Below are 17,279 nucleotides of genomic sequence, written 5' to 3'. Positions count from 1 at the left end.
CCTTGTCGTCGGTTTTAGACCTCGGATGCCTGTCTCTTTCTTTGCGTTTCTTGTGAATTCCGGAAGTCGGATGGCTATCCGACGGCATCGTGTAATTAAACCTTCTGCCAAAATAGTGAAATGCAAAATCGTACTGACGCTTAATAGTGCGCTGGTTAAATCTAGCACAAAACCGTCAACTAGCAACATCGTGGTCAAAGCCTAGGCAAGGAATACAGTAAGAATGAAAGCCCTTATGAGGTATTTGCTTCCCACAAGAAATACAATTATTAATTTTTTCTGACATCGGTCTGGAGCAAGAAAAATGTTTTCCCCAACAGGGTACTTAGCTTTTAATGAAGACTTCGGATCTGAAATTCGAACACGAAAATCTCAGGAGTCGGCCGACTGGCACTTGCGAACTGCTTCTGCTTCGTGCATCACGCGGCAAGAAAGACTGAAGAAAATGGCGTCGGCTGCATCTTTTATACCCCTGGCGCACTGACGTCAGGGAAGAGGCGACAGCAACCGATGCCGGACCTAGACTTTGGAATTCAGGCCGACTGAGGGTAGCCTGCCAGCAGGATAACCCAAGTGTAATGACTGCAACAGTGAAACACGAAGAACATCATACCCAGTCATATGCGTCTGGTAATTAATAGCCCTAAAAGCCAGGGTGGTAGCAGTATATACTTTTTTGCCTAGACATTCCATGGGTCTGACTTATCAGAAGGAAGTAATTAGAGGATGGCAAAAATTTAGGTTTGTCAGAAGAGGCTGACACTACAGAGGGGACATTTTCACAAAAACATAAAATCAACAGGCATCTTATAAAATCTGTCAGGTTTCTTAGGGGCTGGAGGTTGGGAATCAGGGTTAACAGAGGCTGCTGAAAAGGTATCTAAGAGGGCAACCAAGACCAAAGGTACACAAAGGGCTTGGGAGATTCCATCTGGAGGAGTTCATAATAAGTCTTTTAAAACGTCAGAAACCTGAGAACAATCCCATTTGAAAAATTCCATCATATGAGAAATATTGTCCCCAAAGGGGAGTTCTTCTAAGGAAGTGTTGGGACTGATAGAATCTTCCTCCTCAGACCCATAATCCAAGGGGGAAGGAATTTGCGAAGAATATGCCAAGGATTCTTCTCCAGAATCCACATCCTCATCAGAGGACTCCTGTTCTCTGGGCCTTTTAAGAGGAGCAGGTACAGAAACTCCTTGAGGAGCCTTTAAGGTCATTAAGGCATTAAACAACCCCTGGGTAAAATGCAGCCATTCATGCAGGGGATCTTTAACAGCCGGGGAAATAATGCTTGCTTTTTTGTTTTTTCTTCTGAGGAACATCTGCCTGAAAAAACCTAGGCAGTTTGGACCCTTGCCGACAACGAACGTAGGAATTTCCTCCCGGAATAGAATTTGTGGTAACTCAGTCCCTCAGATATAATCAGCAGAGGTTCCACGTCAGTGGCTGGACTGGATGTTTGTAAAGCCTCCAAGGACATGCAAGAAGTCGGATCCCTGCCATCCTCTGACAGGGTCACTGCAGAAGAATCTGAGCCAATAACTGGATGATCCTCCAGGCTTTCACTAGACTAAGAGAGATGTCCGGGGACACTGGACAGCAGCCGAATCAGACCTCAGTTTTTTGGCTTTTTTTCTTGGCAGGTGGCTGACTTTCAGGGTGGAAAGACTCCACAACAGCACCTTTTGTCAACAATTTAAGATGTTGGTTCCCAGATAAATCAACAAGATAGAGAGATGACTACGAAGGGACTTAGGGACAAATGCTTGGTGTATAGAATACTGCGCATGGTCATAAGAAGCACGCAAGCAGAAAAGACACTGCTCATGACAATCTTTATGGGGAATCTGCCTCCCACACTGACATTTTTTCCTTTCTGTATGACACATAAACACATCAAAATAAAAATAGCAAGAAGAAACCCCCCCAATGGGGCACGTATCTGAAACACTGCTCAGTAACCAGCACATTAAGGAGTGTTCAGACTGATGATCAATGATGATGTTAGGCCTGGCAGCCAATAATTTCTAAGGTATGTACATCACCTAAAGGTTTTAGGATACTGGCAGGAAGCTGGGGTACCCTTTGCAGGAAATCCCCTTATGTTAACAGTGCTGCAACAGTAATATGGAAAGACATTGCTTAATCCTTGGGGAGACTTAACAGCAATAAGGGCATTGAATAGCCCCTGAGTAAAGTCATGCCATTCTTGGTAAGGATCCTTAGCCACAGGAGCCATACATGCCTGGTCTTCTGTTGTTTTCTTTAATGGAACATCAGCTATAATCAGTCTAGCAAAGTCTACCCCCTGCCTAGATTCAACAAGGGCACCAGGCACCTCTTCCCTAATAAGTATCTGCGGAATTTCTCTAGGTCCTTTTAAGACAATTAGCTGTGGTTCTCCCTCCACATCTGTAGCAGATACAGGCACAACCTCAGTGGATGTGTGGGTAAGTAGCTCTGTGCTGTGACACAGGGAGCTGACATAACCACCAGGCAGTCCATGGGTTCTTCATCCGACCCGAACAGAGGCTGGGCAGCAAAAGATTCAGTATGGGCCTTCTTGGCCTTTTTCTTCAATGGTGGCTAAACGTCAGTGTGGGTGGATTTGGAGGTCATGATACCCTGAGTCAAGAGTGTTAAATAATGGTTCTCAAGGTAAATGGAAAAAGATGAGAGATAACTTTGGAAGGTCTTAGGGATGAATGCCTGACAGATCTCAAACTGGGGTATGATCATGCATACCACCTAAACAAAAAAGGCACTTCTTGTGTCTGATTTATGGGGAGTCTGTCTCCCACAATCACATTTTCCCTCTCTGGACGACACGTAAAAGGCAAACAAAAGGACAAAAAATAGTAAGGAAGAAACTCCAATGGGACACTTATCTTTAGCAGGCTTAGTTAGCTTACTTTAGGAGTTTTTCTCTCCAGGCCTCTGCTGAAAATGGGTTCCTCACCCAGTTGGACTTTCCTGGTAAACAAATGTTAAATAAATAAAACAGATCAATAAATTAGTAGCTAAATCAATTTGGCAAATGTCTTGCAGACTGAAGTCAAAGTAATTTTCAAACTGGTGGCAAAGAAATTCTGAAGATTGGGTCCTCATACATCACATATGTACCTTAAGCCTTGGACGCAAGACATATATCTGACTTACGGTGCTTGGAAAGTATAAAGGCTTTAGTATGCTGGGTGGATGTTTTGCTATCCTTGGCAGGATATCCAGATGTTAAGAATACTGCAACAGTGATAAGAAAAGACATCTATTCTAAATCTAACTACATCCTGATAAGTGATAGTTTGTCAAAATTCAAGGCTCCCACAAACCCAGAGAACATGTCTGCCTATGCAGAACATTTCACAGAAACCCTGTACAAACAAGTACACAGCTGCATTGAGACTGCTGTACCTACCAGAAGCAAATCTAGATCTAGCACCCCCCCCAAAAAAAAAAAAAAAAAAAAAAAAAAACTGGTAGAATCCTATCCTTAACAGGGTAGGCAGAGGCTAAGTCATGGCCAAAATCAGAAAGAGCAACTCTGACAGAGACAAGAGCCCTCGGATTAAACTAAACAAGAACCTAAGAGGTCTAATAATGTCCAACAAGGCCAATTATGCTGTCAGAATAGCCTCTCATGCTAAGGACAATCACAATCCCTTCTACAGCTATGTCAGAAACCTTTAAGGCAGCAATCAGCAGTGAGCAGAACTAGTAGTAAATGGCACAACCTCCACTGACCAAGGTGACATTTCTAGCTAATAGATTTAGCTCTAACTTCACCCGCCACTTCCCCCTCACTATCCCAAGTGAAATCCCTTCTATTTCTAGCATATCCCCCCAACCCCAACTATCAACAGGGAGTAGGTCCTAATCAGCACTTTCTAAGGCCAAAAACACTGCATCAATGGCCCCACAATATCCCCAATTGCTTCCTAAATAGGCAAAGACTCAAACTATCAGGAGCACTAGAGGCACGCCAACTACAGCCTCAAAACAGGTTATGCACTGAGTGAATGGAGGGCCGCAACAGTCATCCATCTCCACAAGGATGGACCATCAATCAACTCTCGGAACTACAGATCCATCAGCCTGATAAATCTAACATGCAAAACCCTGAAACACATTATCATGGAAATAATCAACAAGGACAATGACAACCTGCAGACGCTGAGTCCATCCCAGTTTTCTTTTTGTCAAGGGCAGGTCTTGCCTACTCAACCTGGCAGACTTCTTCAAGGGGGTCACTAAGGCTATGGATGAGGAAAGACTGGTGCACACTGTCTACCTCGACCTGGCCAAGGTATCTGATACAATACCCTACTCAGGTACTGTTGGCAAACACTCAGAACTAAGAACAAATCACTACATAACTCGCTGGACTGCTGGCTGTCTCACAGAGAGGCCCCAAGAAATCAGGATTGGTAAGACCACTTCCACCAAGAGACTGGTCACCAGTGAACTAGCCACAAGGCCCTGAGATGGGCTTGCCCCTGTTTGGTACCTACTTCTTGGAAGTCAGGGCTACTATCAAAGGCCATTGGCTCACCAAGTTCACTGATAAACTGGAAGCTATCATAGATTCTCCATGAAACCAACATTCTTCAAGAGGGCCTTAAACAAATGACTGGTGCCACAGCCATGTATTAAAACTCAATGTGAAGCGGTACATAATAGTGCCATATAGGTAGTCATCCATTAAAGCTAATTACTCCACTGGTAAAACACCCCAAAGAGTTGACCCAGTTTTTAGGGATTTGGGAACATACGCAGACAGTAATTTGGCCTTCAACCAACACACAGCCAAGACAGTAAGAAAATTTGTCTGTCACCCAACTCACAAGTAAGGGTATAGTATCTAGGTCCAAGGAATTTATAGTGCCACTCTTTTCAACCCATATCAGACCCATTATTGAATACAGTGCCCTCTTTGGTATGTACCTAACCAGGCACTTGCTACAGTTGGAAAGCCCTCAAAGGTTTCTCACCAGGAGAATCCAGGGTATGAAACAGACCACGTTAAGGTCCTACCTCTTTACTCAGTCTCCTGCAGGTTACTGAGAGGTGACCCTTTGCCTCAACATCAGGATAAGGCATCCTCAGATGAAGCTCTGATGGACATCTTGCACATCTGCAGAACAAACAGCATGAGGAACACTAGATCCAAGGACCTGAACATTGCCTACAACATAAATAAAACGCGCTGGAGAGACCTGATATGTGTCTCAAAGGATCCCCATCAACATGCAGCAGTGTTCATCCCTGATTCTTTTCAAGTGAAACCTTTATCATTGGATGGGTAACTGTAAATTCACTCTTGGTCTAACCCCCAAGTGTCTGAGGGACAGAAGTCAACAGTAAGTTAACTAACTGCAAGCTAACATCTTAGCTACTTCCTTACTAACATGTACCCACCATACAGATGTCCAATGTACTCAAAGACAAAACTGGGTTGGGTTGCAAGGCTAGGTTTATAAAAAACCTGGTGGTTGATAGCCTAGTACAAACTTATGAACCTATGGAAGGAAAATTAAGTATCTGTCTGAAGAACAACTGTAAAATATATGAACTTTACTCATTCAGTAGCTGGTGGTCAAGACTGAATCTTGGACACCAGAGATAATAGGCAAAAATATTAACCAAATAGCCACTATGCTACTCAAAGCTGTCTGTCTACATCTGAAAAACTCCTGTAGACATATTGTTTTCAAACGTCTTTGGTGCCACAAACAATTTGCATCTTCACCTGAAAGGGATCTCATGATTCTTGAATACAAAAGGTTTAATATTTCACAACTGAATGATTAGTCATTTTGGTTTCTACTTATCTTTTATGATAAACTGTTCATTATTACTGCTGTCCAATTGATATCTTGTTGTATATACTTGCTTTGGGGTTTAGCCCCTTTTCAGAGGCCCTCAGTGTTACATTTTCTATGGCTATACCAGACTTTGCAAGACAAATAATACAAAAAACTAAACTTCACATTAATAAACAAGGAAGTTTCTGTAGTTGAATTTTAGTTCTTTTTGACAGTACCTGGTGGCACAGGCAGGGAGAATGGGCCATGTACACCCTAGGGGAGAAGGATGTTGATTCCTAGCTGGCTTGTGCTGCTGCTCTGAAGACAGGGCCTTAGCTGGAGAGTGGAGGCTTGTTATAATACAGTACTGCTGCCAGGAAGTTATGGACATGGCCTCCCAAGCTGGTGAGTGCAGCCTCTGGCGGTGCATGTGGTGGATGGCACTCTTATGGGCAAGGTAAAGGTGGCACTAAGACTGGCATAAGGTACATTACCACAAGGGGCAGGGTTAGGCCATAAAATACTAAAGATCTCACTGCAGGGATACCAGCAAGAGCACAAAGCACTGTCATGCCTGTCTGGGTGACAGTCCCCACCTTTGGTTAGAGTAACATCTCACTGATGGGGAAAACAATACTACTCAACAGAAAAACTAGTTATCTTTTATCGACTCACAATCCAAATGCATTCAAACACTTGAATATCCAGGCTGTGTCTGTAAATATACTTTCTCTGAGTCAGTGTGACTTTGGAGGCAGTGCATTTGTAGTCCATGGGTGTGGGGCCTGCCCTTGCAAAAATACACTTTTTAAAAATCACTGCTGGCCACAAGTACACCTTCACTTGAGATAACTGCAACAAGTTAAAGACACTCATGCAATTCGTGTTCAGTTAACAAAGAAGACCCACTTAAAATACAGCATCATAGATTAATGCACTCTTTAAAAAAAAGCTTACAAAATATTTTTCTCCTAAAATATCAGGACATTTGCTACTTTTCACGTTCCTTCTGAGGACACAATTATCCAAATCAGGACCGTCCTGAAAAAAAGAGCGACAGGCGGTATCCTTAGGTTTATTATGTACTCATTTTGTTTTGATATGGTTTGGACTGTTATCAACATTTATCAACATTTAATCAATGCTTTTATTGTCCTGATCCTGCTGTTCATTTTGACAGTCACTAAAACATACCTGAAAAAAGTAATCATTTGATTTTTGGCTTGTTTTAGACCTTTATCAACTTATTATTGATACACTTACTATTTTGATTTTGCTGTTCATTTCAAAAATCAATGAAAACATATCTGGCAAAATAACATCTGGAGGAAGCTTCCCAGTGGATACTTTTTACTGGGATTCCATGTTCAGTTAAGAAAGATCTTGGGAGGCATTGGCTTGCAAAAACATTATTTTTTTTGGTCTTTGTCCCCAAGTCCATTTCCTTCCCAAGTTCAAAATATGACTCAGATGACGAACAGGGACAAGGGAACCTTTTCCACTTGTAATAAAGTGAACTGTCCAAATGCTTTGGAAGACAAGTCTTCTTTTCACAGAGAAAAAGAGAGTCAATCATTTTGGTTGAGAAGGCAGACACCAAAATGGTTGACAGCCCTAAACTCACAGTCCCTAGTAGCTCACCAAGCAAAAGAGTGGTCACTGTCTAGTCTGACCAATTTTTGAACATTCAGAAGTTGCAGTTGGGGGATATCAGATAGGACATCGAAGGGGAACAGCAGACAGAAAATGGCAAACTCTAAAACCTTTAATAATACCTTCCTCCCACCCACCCCAGACAGAAATGTGACACACACACATATCCATTTAAAATGTCACTGCCTATCAAAATACAGGAGCTTGACTTCTCATGAGGAAATGGAGTACAGTATGTTCTGTGTTAGTGAGGTGGTAGGAAATAACACCCCAATGTCTTCCAAAGAGAGGACTTGGAAATTTTTAGCCTATTTTTGTCTCCCCACTGACCCATGTTTTGGGTCTCTGAGTAGACTGAGGCATCCTAGGCAGCATTATACCCTGCTGGAGAGTGTTTTACTTTCATTTCTAAAGTCTTGCAAGTTCCTGGAAATAGCCAGTGGGTGGGACATGCAATGGCCATTGGTACTGCCCTTGCACTCACTTTCCAAAAGGGCTGATGCCAGCCAGCTGCCCTGCCCACTCACAGGCACTACAAGCTGTTGTCCTTTTGGTCTCCAACAGTGTGCCCTTGGCATCCTTCCTCTCTCCTTCCCCAAAAATAAGCTTATCTATGTTCCCTTCCTATCCCTCAAAGCATCCCAACTTAATACTTAAACTTTCTCTCTCTACTCCACTGGTGCAGACTGCCAAAGAGGAGGATCTGGAGTGTCATCTGTTTATGAAGTGATATGAAAGGACACCCCCCCACCACATACCTTTCAAACAAAAACAACATCTGAGTAAATGAAAACCTCAGTGGCAATAGTTCCCCTTATGAGGACACCATGGACAAACTTTAACATACTGCAGGAATACCAGTGAGAGCACAAAGCACTGTCAGGCCTGGCTAGAATAACGTCTCATGGATGGGGAAAACAATGTTACTCAAAAGAAAAACTAGTTATCTTTTATCTACTCACAATTCAAATGCACACAAATGAACACTCATCTATGCATTCCTGTTTCAGACACTTGAATACCCAGGCTGTGTCTGTAAATATACTTTCTCTGAGTCAGTGTGACTTTGGAGGCAGTACATTTGTAGTTCATGGGTGTGAGGGCAATACTCCCAAGAGGGAGGGGTGCGGGGGGGGGGGTCTGCCCTTTGCAAAAATACACTTTTTTAAAAATCACTGCTGGCCACAAGTACACCTTCACTTGAGATAACTGCAACAAGTTAAAGACACTCATGGAATTCATGTTTCAGTTAACAAAGATCCATTTAAAATATAGCATCATAGTTTAATGCACTCTTTAGAAAAAAGCTTACAAAATATTTTTCTTCTAAAATATCAGGACATTTGCTACTTTTCATGTTTCTTCTGAAGACACAATTAACCAAATCAGGACTGTCCTGAAAAAGAGAGCCACAGGCGGTATCCTTATGTTTATTATGTACTAATTTTGTTTTGATATGGTTTGGACTGTTATCAACATTTATCAACTTTTAATCAATACTTTATATTGTCCTGACCCTGTTGTTTATTTTGACAGTCACTAAAACATATCTGAAAAAGTAATCATTTGATGTTTGACTTGCTTTAGACCTTCGTCAACATTTATCAACTTATTACTGATACATTTACTATTTTGATTTTGCTATTCATTTCGAAAATCATGAAAATCAATGAAAACATACCTGGCAAAATAACATCTTGAGGAAGCTTCCCAGTGGATAATTTTTACTGGGATTCCATGCTCAGTTAAGTAAGATCTTAGCAGACATTGGCTTGCAAAAACATTTTTTTTTTGGTCTTCATCCCCCCGAGTCCACTTCCTTCCCAAGTTCAAAATATGTTTGAGTCAGTTGACAAACAGGGACAAGGGAACCTTTTCCACTTGTAACAAAGTGAACTGTCCAAATGCTCTGGAAGACATGTCTTTTCACAGAGAAAAAGAGAGTCAATCATTTTGGCTGAGAAGGCAAACACCAAAATGGTTGATAGCCCTAAACTCTCAGTCCTTAGTAGCTCAGCAAGCAAAAGAGTGGTCAATGTCTAGTCTGTCCAATTTTATAACATTCAGAAGTTGCAGGTGGGGGCAGGAGATAGGACATCAAAGGGATACAGCAAACAGAAAATGGCAAACTCTAAAACCTTTAATAATACCTTCCTCCCACCCCAGACAGAAATGTGACACACTCATGTCCATTTTAAAATGTCACTGCCTATCAAAATACGGGAGCTTGACTTCTCATGAGGAAGTGGAGTATAGTATGTTCTGTGTTAGTGATGTGGTTGGAAATAACACCCCAATGTCTGCCAAAGGGAGGACTTGGAATTTTTTTAGCATATTTTTTGGCTCCCACTGACTCATGTTTTGGGTCACGGAGTAGACTGAGGCATCCTAGGCAGCATTATACCCTGCTGGAGAGTGTTTTACTTTCATTTCTAAAGTCTTGCAAGTTTCTGGAAACAGCCGGTGGGTGGGACATGCAATGGCCATCAGTACTGCCCTTGCACTCACTTTCCAAAATGGCTGATGCCAGCCAGCTACCCTGCCCACTCACAGGCAGCACTACAAGCTGATGTCCCTTTGGTCTCCAACAGTGTGCCCTTGGCATCCTTCCTCTTTCCTTCCCCAAACATAAGCTTATCTATGTTCCCTGTCTATGCCTCTAAGCATCCCAAGTTAATACTTAAACTTTCTCTCTCTACTTCACTGGTACAGACTGCCAAAGAAGAGGATTTGGAGTGCCATCTGTTTATGAAGTGATATGAAATGACACCCCCCACCCCATACCTTTCAAACAGAAACAACATCTGAGAAGATGAAAAACTCAGTGACATTAGTTCCCCTGAGAAGGGCACCATGGACAAACTTTAACATACTGCTTTCAGTTTAACCACCATCCTTTGCCTTGCCAATTTGTATATGGACTCTTTGATAATTCCTTTCCCTACATAGTTCATGTATTTGTAACAATTAACAGTTTTTCAACTTTGCAAAGTTTAAGTAGGCATGGAAGGCTGAAGCACTCCTGCTGCCCTCTAATAATTTCAAAATATCTGCAGCATTGTGGTCTTCAAATCAGCAGTTTTTTAATGTAACACCATTATCACATTGCACCATGTGGTGACTCTCCAAAGTGTGACAGCATACTGTACATAGAAGTTTTATAGTGGAATCTGTCTATCACAAGCACATTTATTATTAACTTTGGTTAGTAATGGCACAAACCTAATGAAGTCTTGAAGGAAAAAGCAGGACAACTTTTCCTTTAGTAAAGAGATAGCTGCACAGCACGGAAAGGGCCTCACAGAAACGGATAACTGGTGCCAGAGCCATGGCCTAAAGTTAAATGCCAAGAAATGCATTGTCATACCCTTCGGGAAAAACAAGGTTACCCCTAGCTACCATATAGTTGGCAATCCACTGAGCACAGAAGAAGTCATCAGGGATCTGGGGACCCAGGTTGACAGTAGCCTTTCGTTTGACACTCATGTTGCTAAAGTAGTTAGGAAAACCTTCTACATTGCCCACCTGATCATGAAGGGATTCACATCTAGATCAAGGGAGGTCATCGTCCCCCTGTACTCATCACTCATTAGACCTATGATTGAGTACAATGCCCCATTCGGAATGTATCTGACCCGACACCTGCAGCAGCTGGAAAGGCCCCAAAAGTTCCTCACCAAAAGGATAAAGGGTCTCAAAAATATGTCTTATGCTGCCCAACTGAAAGAACTCCAGCTCTATTCAGTCTCATACCGCTTGCTCAGAGGTGACCTGTGCCTGACATATAAGGCCATGTCAAACCCTGATTTGATGAATATGCTTCACCTCAAAAAAATCTAGATCCCTCAGAACCACAAGGGCGGAGACTTAAACCTTGACACGGTTATTAATAGAACGTGCTGGAGGGACAGATTCATCACCCAGAGACTCCCTATGCTGTGGAACAAAATCCCGGTACATGTGAGGCAGAGCACCTCGCTGGCCTTGTTCAAGAGGAATCTTGACCAATGGATGGGGGATTGCAGATATACCCCAGGGATTACTTCAGTGTCACTGCTTGACAGAGGCACAGCAAAATAATAGGCATAGTTTTATTCAAACTAAAGGGGTGGCGAAAGCCAAATAACTATGGGCTAGGCTTATAAATGCCCTTGGGCAGATAGCCTAGTATGAACCTATGAAAATGGCAAACTTATGTCATGAGAAGAAATGCGATGTGTACATTGGCCTTATCAGGTTAACAAATGTATTAGAAAATTGGGATGCCAGGAGCCAAGGGAGCCTGACACATCCCTAGCACCTAGTGAACCATAACGGATACAAGCTCTTACAATCACATGTGCATATGTACATCAATGGGCACACACATATGTGAAAGGTTGTCAGAGAGCTTTAGCTGGCACTAACATGTAGAAAGATTATCCATACAGTATTTATATAAGACAGACTATTCACATCTTAGCTTTAGCATGCACTAATATGTAGGAAGATTATCCATGCAATATTTATTATTCACATCTGAAAAAAATGACCAAGCTTTACTGCCACTGATATGTTATATAATGGGAGATGGCAGGTTTCCGGGGGCTGGGATCTCATTATCTCAATCTACCATCAATCCTGTCTGGGAAATTTTGAAATAAGAAAACAAACAGGAGCCATTAAGAGGACACTAACCAGTAAATTACCTTTTTAATTGGACACTGAAAAGAAGAATAAGGTCAAACTTGGAGCAACTCAAAGAAGATCAGAAAGTTTTATACATAATAATTTCAAAAATAGTATTAACACTTCTTCAAAGCTGTTCATGAATTTGGCAAATGGCAAAATGAATTTTACAGAGGTCCAAATATGTTTACTTGTCTTGATACTCCATATAAATATAATTTAGCATCCAAAAACCTTTATAGTTTGTTTTAAAAATTATACCAAAAATGAGAACATTCATTTCTTTAATAAATTAGCTTAACTATTAATGCTTACTTGGTGGATAAGGAACTGCTGTTCTGCCATCTTTTCCTAAAGAACGATCTTCAGAACTCACTACAGACAGCTTAGATGTTACATGTGCTGGTGATGCACCCTAGAATAGCAAAGTACAGATAAAACATTTTTTTTACTACTAGTCTACGAACATGGGTATTCTTGAGACCAAATATCAAAATGTTAAGATTTATAGGTATAAAACTTAGAAATAACTCAAAACATAAAAGTTTACATGATTCCTTTACTTTGTTAACTCTTTATTTGACTATAAAGATAACACAGTCTACTTTTGACTCTGTAATGAGTGTAGAAAAAAAAAAAAAACTTCTACAATACAAATATATTACTTAGGCTAGATAAAAGATTTGCAGCTCAAGTATGAGCCAAAATGATGCAACTTTCTGCTAAGCTTATGTACACAATAAGAACGACACCTGCAAGAAAAGTATATATAACGGCAGTATTTAAAGTCAGAAAATTCATTCCTTCACAAAAAACAAAGGGAAGAAAGAAAAAGAAACAAGCAGTTCATAAATCATTCAAGCTATGGGAAGGGGCGTGGTCGAGTACAACCTGCAAAAGACAGCTGAGTACGTCTGTATTGGTTAAACTCAGCTGTTTCAAGCTGCTACATATCAAACTGAATACTTCTGAATGATGCATGATTTATAGGATTTGACTGGATCTCCAAGACCACAAGACCGGGATAAGTCTATTTTTTCTGTGCTAGCCGTACTTCAAAGACATAAGCAAATTACACGTCATTGTTTTTAGTTGTGTGCTACTTACCTTCATTAATTTCCATTGGTAGTCTGTTCTCTCAGCTGCTTTTTGCTGCTCTGTGGGTCACAGGGTGATATTAGGTGGTCTGTCTACTTTTAGCTACTCATAGCTGAACTGTGAGCAGGAGCACAATGTTAGCTGTTCTGCTGCTGTTCTTGCATCTGCAATGCAGTTATCACTAAGGCTGATCTCTCATAGCTTCTTGCATCAGCTGCTGTTCTTGCCATGCTTATTATTTTAACATTCTTAAAGGTTTTGTTATTTATTATTGCCATTGCTACTACTTTGGTTAATGTAGCCTTTTGCACTTGCAATCCTTTGTACCTATCAAATTAATTACTAATTACATAATTGGTGGCATTTACCCCTTGTAAGTCAAAGACATACCTGGAAGCCCAACCAAGTTGCAACCCTTCTGCTGCTTGCTTCATACCATTTTATATTTTTAGGTAGTGGAGAAACTGACAATAAAAAGTGTAAAGCAGCTTACACAACATGGAGGTCATCACATATTACCACCAACACCTCTACACAAATGGACTAAAACAACATATACTGAGGCTGTTGAGGCTATCAAAAATCAATTCCTAAGCCTTCTAGAACTAGGAACATTTACCAGAAACCTACTAACACAATATCAGGACCCTCACATATCACTTTCCAAGCCTCCCAAAATTATGAAGCTAAAACTCTCATTGGAAATCTACTAGCATATCACCACTCACACACAATAAAGAGTAATCAGGCTGCAGACTGTCCACTGCCACCAAATCTAGAACTAAAATAGAACTAACAACTCTGACTCCATAGTCAAGTAAACTGACACCATGTTTATAATGCTAAATAAGGACATGGTAAAATTTAGTTGTCCCTCCTGCACTGGACTCCACATACAAGGCTACTGCCTAGTGTAGCTCAGTGTGGTTGTGAATGACTTACAGTAGTCAACTCTGAGGGACAATAAAAGAGACAGTACAATTATGTAAGTAAACTTACCATAACAGTAAAAGTTTGAGTGATCACTGCTGCAGCAGCTTTAGTTATCTAAATTATATCCTGCATAGAATATAACAGCTGACCAGCTTCCAAAGCTTAAGGGCACCTTCTATACATCCAAACTGTCAATCAGCTCGAGCTGAGCTGACTAAAGACAGGTTTGGGTGCCAAGCCCTTCAGAACTTTCATGCCAATACAGACAGGGAGGTTGATCCCTGAAAAGACAACGGTAGGAACAACAAAATATAAATGTCCACATCTTGGCAAAAACAACACAAAAAAAAAAAAGGAGGGAGGGAGTGGTCACTGCAACAGTGATCATTCAAACACCCACAGTAATGGTAAGTTTACTTACACTACTATGGTCATCACATTGATCACTGCTTTACTAACCTTAGCTATAAGGACAGATTGCCCTAGCTTACTACATTTGTGAGGTGGAAGAAGAAGAGTCCAGAAGCCCCTGGAGAATGGTCCTAGCAAAGCCTGATCTAGATGTAGAGAAGGAATTAAGCTTATGGTGCTTTGTAAAAGTATGTAAAGAGGGTTATGTTGCAGTTTCCAGAATACATCTAGAATCTATCCCTTTCCAAAAGGGTCTATATTAGACAACCGAATGTTATCTTAAGCAAACACTCACATGAGCAAAAATGCCGGGAATCGAAAGGGTGTTTGCGGGGTCGTGGTACAGAGAGGAGTGAGATATTTGCCCTTTCCTCACTGTAGTTCGATCTCAGAGTTGGAATATATAGTTAGCGGAGGGTGTGCAGCCCCCCACAATACCAAGTTCGATTACCGGCATTTTCGCTCATGTGAGCGTTCGCTAAAGATAACATTCGGTTATCTAATACAGACCCTTTCCAAAAAGCCATAGATGAAGCCAAGGCCTTGACTCTACATAGAACAGTTTAGTTGTGGTGAGTATAACAAAAGGCAGACAAGCATTTGGAAATAGTCTGCTCTGACACAGGCTGTCCCTTTTCTTACTTTCACAAGAAATTAACAATTGATCCAAAGATCTGAACGATTTAGTTCTGTCAATGTAGTACACGAGTTGTCTGTGGACATCCAAGGTATAGAGTATCCCCTCCCCCTCATTTTAGGTGCAAAAAAGAAAACGTGAGACAGTTTGGTTTAAACTAAACTCAAATACCACTTTATGCATAAAAGAAGGATTAGTTCTCAAAGAAACCCTGTCTCTGTGGGAAATGAGATAGAGCTGACGTCACCACAAGAGCTTGCAACTCAGGTACCCTTCTTACAGAGGTCAGAGTAATCAGTAAAACCATTTTCCACAAAAGAACCTTAAGTAAGTCAAGCTTGCTGGTTAAAACCAAGCAAATGTTAACTTCTTTAACAAAAAATTAAGATCCCAAGGCAGGGATAAAGGTTTTCTTGGAGGCCTCTTATGGAAAACCCCTTTCAAAAAACTTTTTCACATGGAATGCACTGAAAGACAAGGATCCATGGGAAGACATGTTGAAAGGAGGAACGTTGATGGAGGAGTAAGAAATGTGGTAGGATAAAAACTCATACAGACATTTCAAAGCCATAGAAAAACTAACCCCGAATGGGTGCTGGTCTTGCTGTCAACAACACCTAGAAACCCTTATCCATTTACTACTAGATGATATTCTAGTAGCAGGCTTTCATCTCTCCATTAGTACCTGTTGCACGCCCTCAGTAAAAGGGTGCAAGGGAATTAAGACCTTATCATCCAGACAGTCAAATGAAGTTGTTTGGGGTCAGGGTGTATCAAGCACCAATGTTCTTGTGTGAGTAGATCTAGTCTGTAAGGAAGCTTGCCATAATTGCTTCTGGCCATTTCCAAACAAACTGAGAATGAACTTAAAATTGACACTAAAAACAAAAATAACTGCAAATCTTTCTTTAGCTGTGTCAGGAAGTTAAGAACCAACACCCAACAGTGTTCAGAGCTAGTCCACAATACTTCACTCTCTGACCCAAATGAAATAGCCAATATGCTAGTTGACAAATTTAGTGCAAATGTTACTCCAGCCACAGTTACAGCTATCCCCCAAGTTCCACAATCACAGCCACCTCATTTAATTACTATGGAACAAGCTCTCTCAACCATTTCACAAACTAAAAATACTTTATCCACAAACCCTGACAACATACCAGGTTGCCTAATTATTAGTGCCAAATATGGCCTTGTCGAACCCCTGCTTAAACTCTTTAATATAAGCCTCTCCACTGATTACACCCCTGAAACTTGAAAAATAGCTATCATAATGCCATTACAGAAGGGTGGCCCAACCATGGACCCTTGTAACTACAGAGCCATTGGTCTCACTACCCTCATATGTAAAGCTATGGCACGTATTATCTCAGACATCATTAATCTGTATGTTGAAAATCTCTTAAACCTGTATCTTTATCAATTTGGCTTTCAAAGGAAGGTCCTACCTCTTTAAAATCATTAACTTCTTTGAAAAAGTAACTGAAACAGTGGATAGTGGTTATGCAGTGCATACAACAGACATAGATCTGGCCAAGGCCTTTGACACTATTCCCCATGCAAGCATTATTGATAGACTTGTAAATCTAAATATAAATCCTTGTATTGTGCAATGTGTAGCTAACTGGTTATCTGACAGAACCCGTGTAGTTACAGTAGTGTCATTTCTTCTAAAAACACTTTTACTGAATTATCACTTCTGAAAGCAAACCAGTTACTAATGGGTGTACCACAGGGCTCGGTTTTGGGCCCTCTCCTAGTTGGCTTTTATTTCTTAGACTTACAGGCCAGCACTTCTAGCCTATGGTTAACTTAAGTTTACAGATGATTATAACTGGGTGGTGGTGTTCGATCTTCAATTGACTCACAGTTGTGTCAACACAGCTTAGACCATGTTAACAATTACTGCAAGGACAATGGTCTCAAATTAAATGTAAAAAATGTAGAACAGTTCATTTTGGTAAATAAGACAGGTTCCACTTACTGCACACCTCCAATTAGACACTGTTTTAAGGGATCTGGGTACTTTTTGCTGATAATTCCTTATTATTTGACCATCATGTCGCTAGAGT

At 41.0% G+C, this 17,279-nt stretch overlaps 1 protein-coding gene across 4 annotated transcripts in view; it reads right to left on the bottom strand.

Annotated features, from left to right (window-relative positions):
* The window catches only part of MED13L (mediator complex subunit 13L), a 3,068,540-nt gene that overhangs the window by 852,832 nt on the left and 2,198,429 nt on the right, over positions 1-17,279 (bottom strand). For all 4 annotated transcript variants that reach the window (XM_044068259.1, XM_044068260.1, XM_044068261.1 and 1 more), the window contains one exon: positions 12,444-12,543. In XM_044068259.1, the coding sequence (XP_043924194.1) occupies positions 12,444-12,543 (100 nt within the window). The remainder of the gene's footprint in view (positions 1-12,443; positions 12,544-17,279) is intronic.

The sequence above is a fragment of the Protopterus annectens genome, chromosome 4.part0 (assembly GCF_019279795.1).
Source record: "Protopterus annectens isolate FY-2018-M chromosome 4.part0, PAN1.0, whole genome shotgun sequence".
Lineage (NCBI taxonomy): Eukaryota > Metazoa > Chordata > Ceratodontiformes > Protopteridae > Protopterus > Protopterus annectens.
This window is presented reverse-complemented; position numbering and strand designations above follow the sequence as displayed.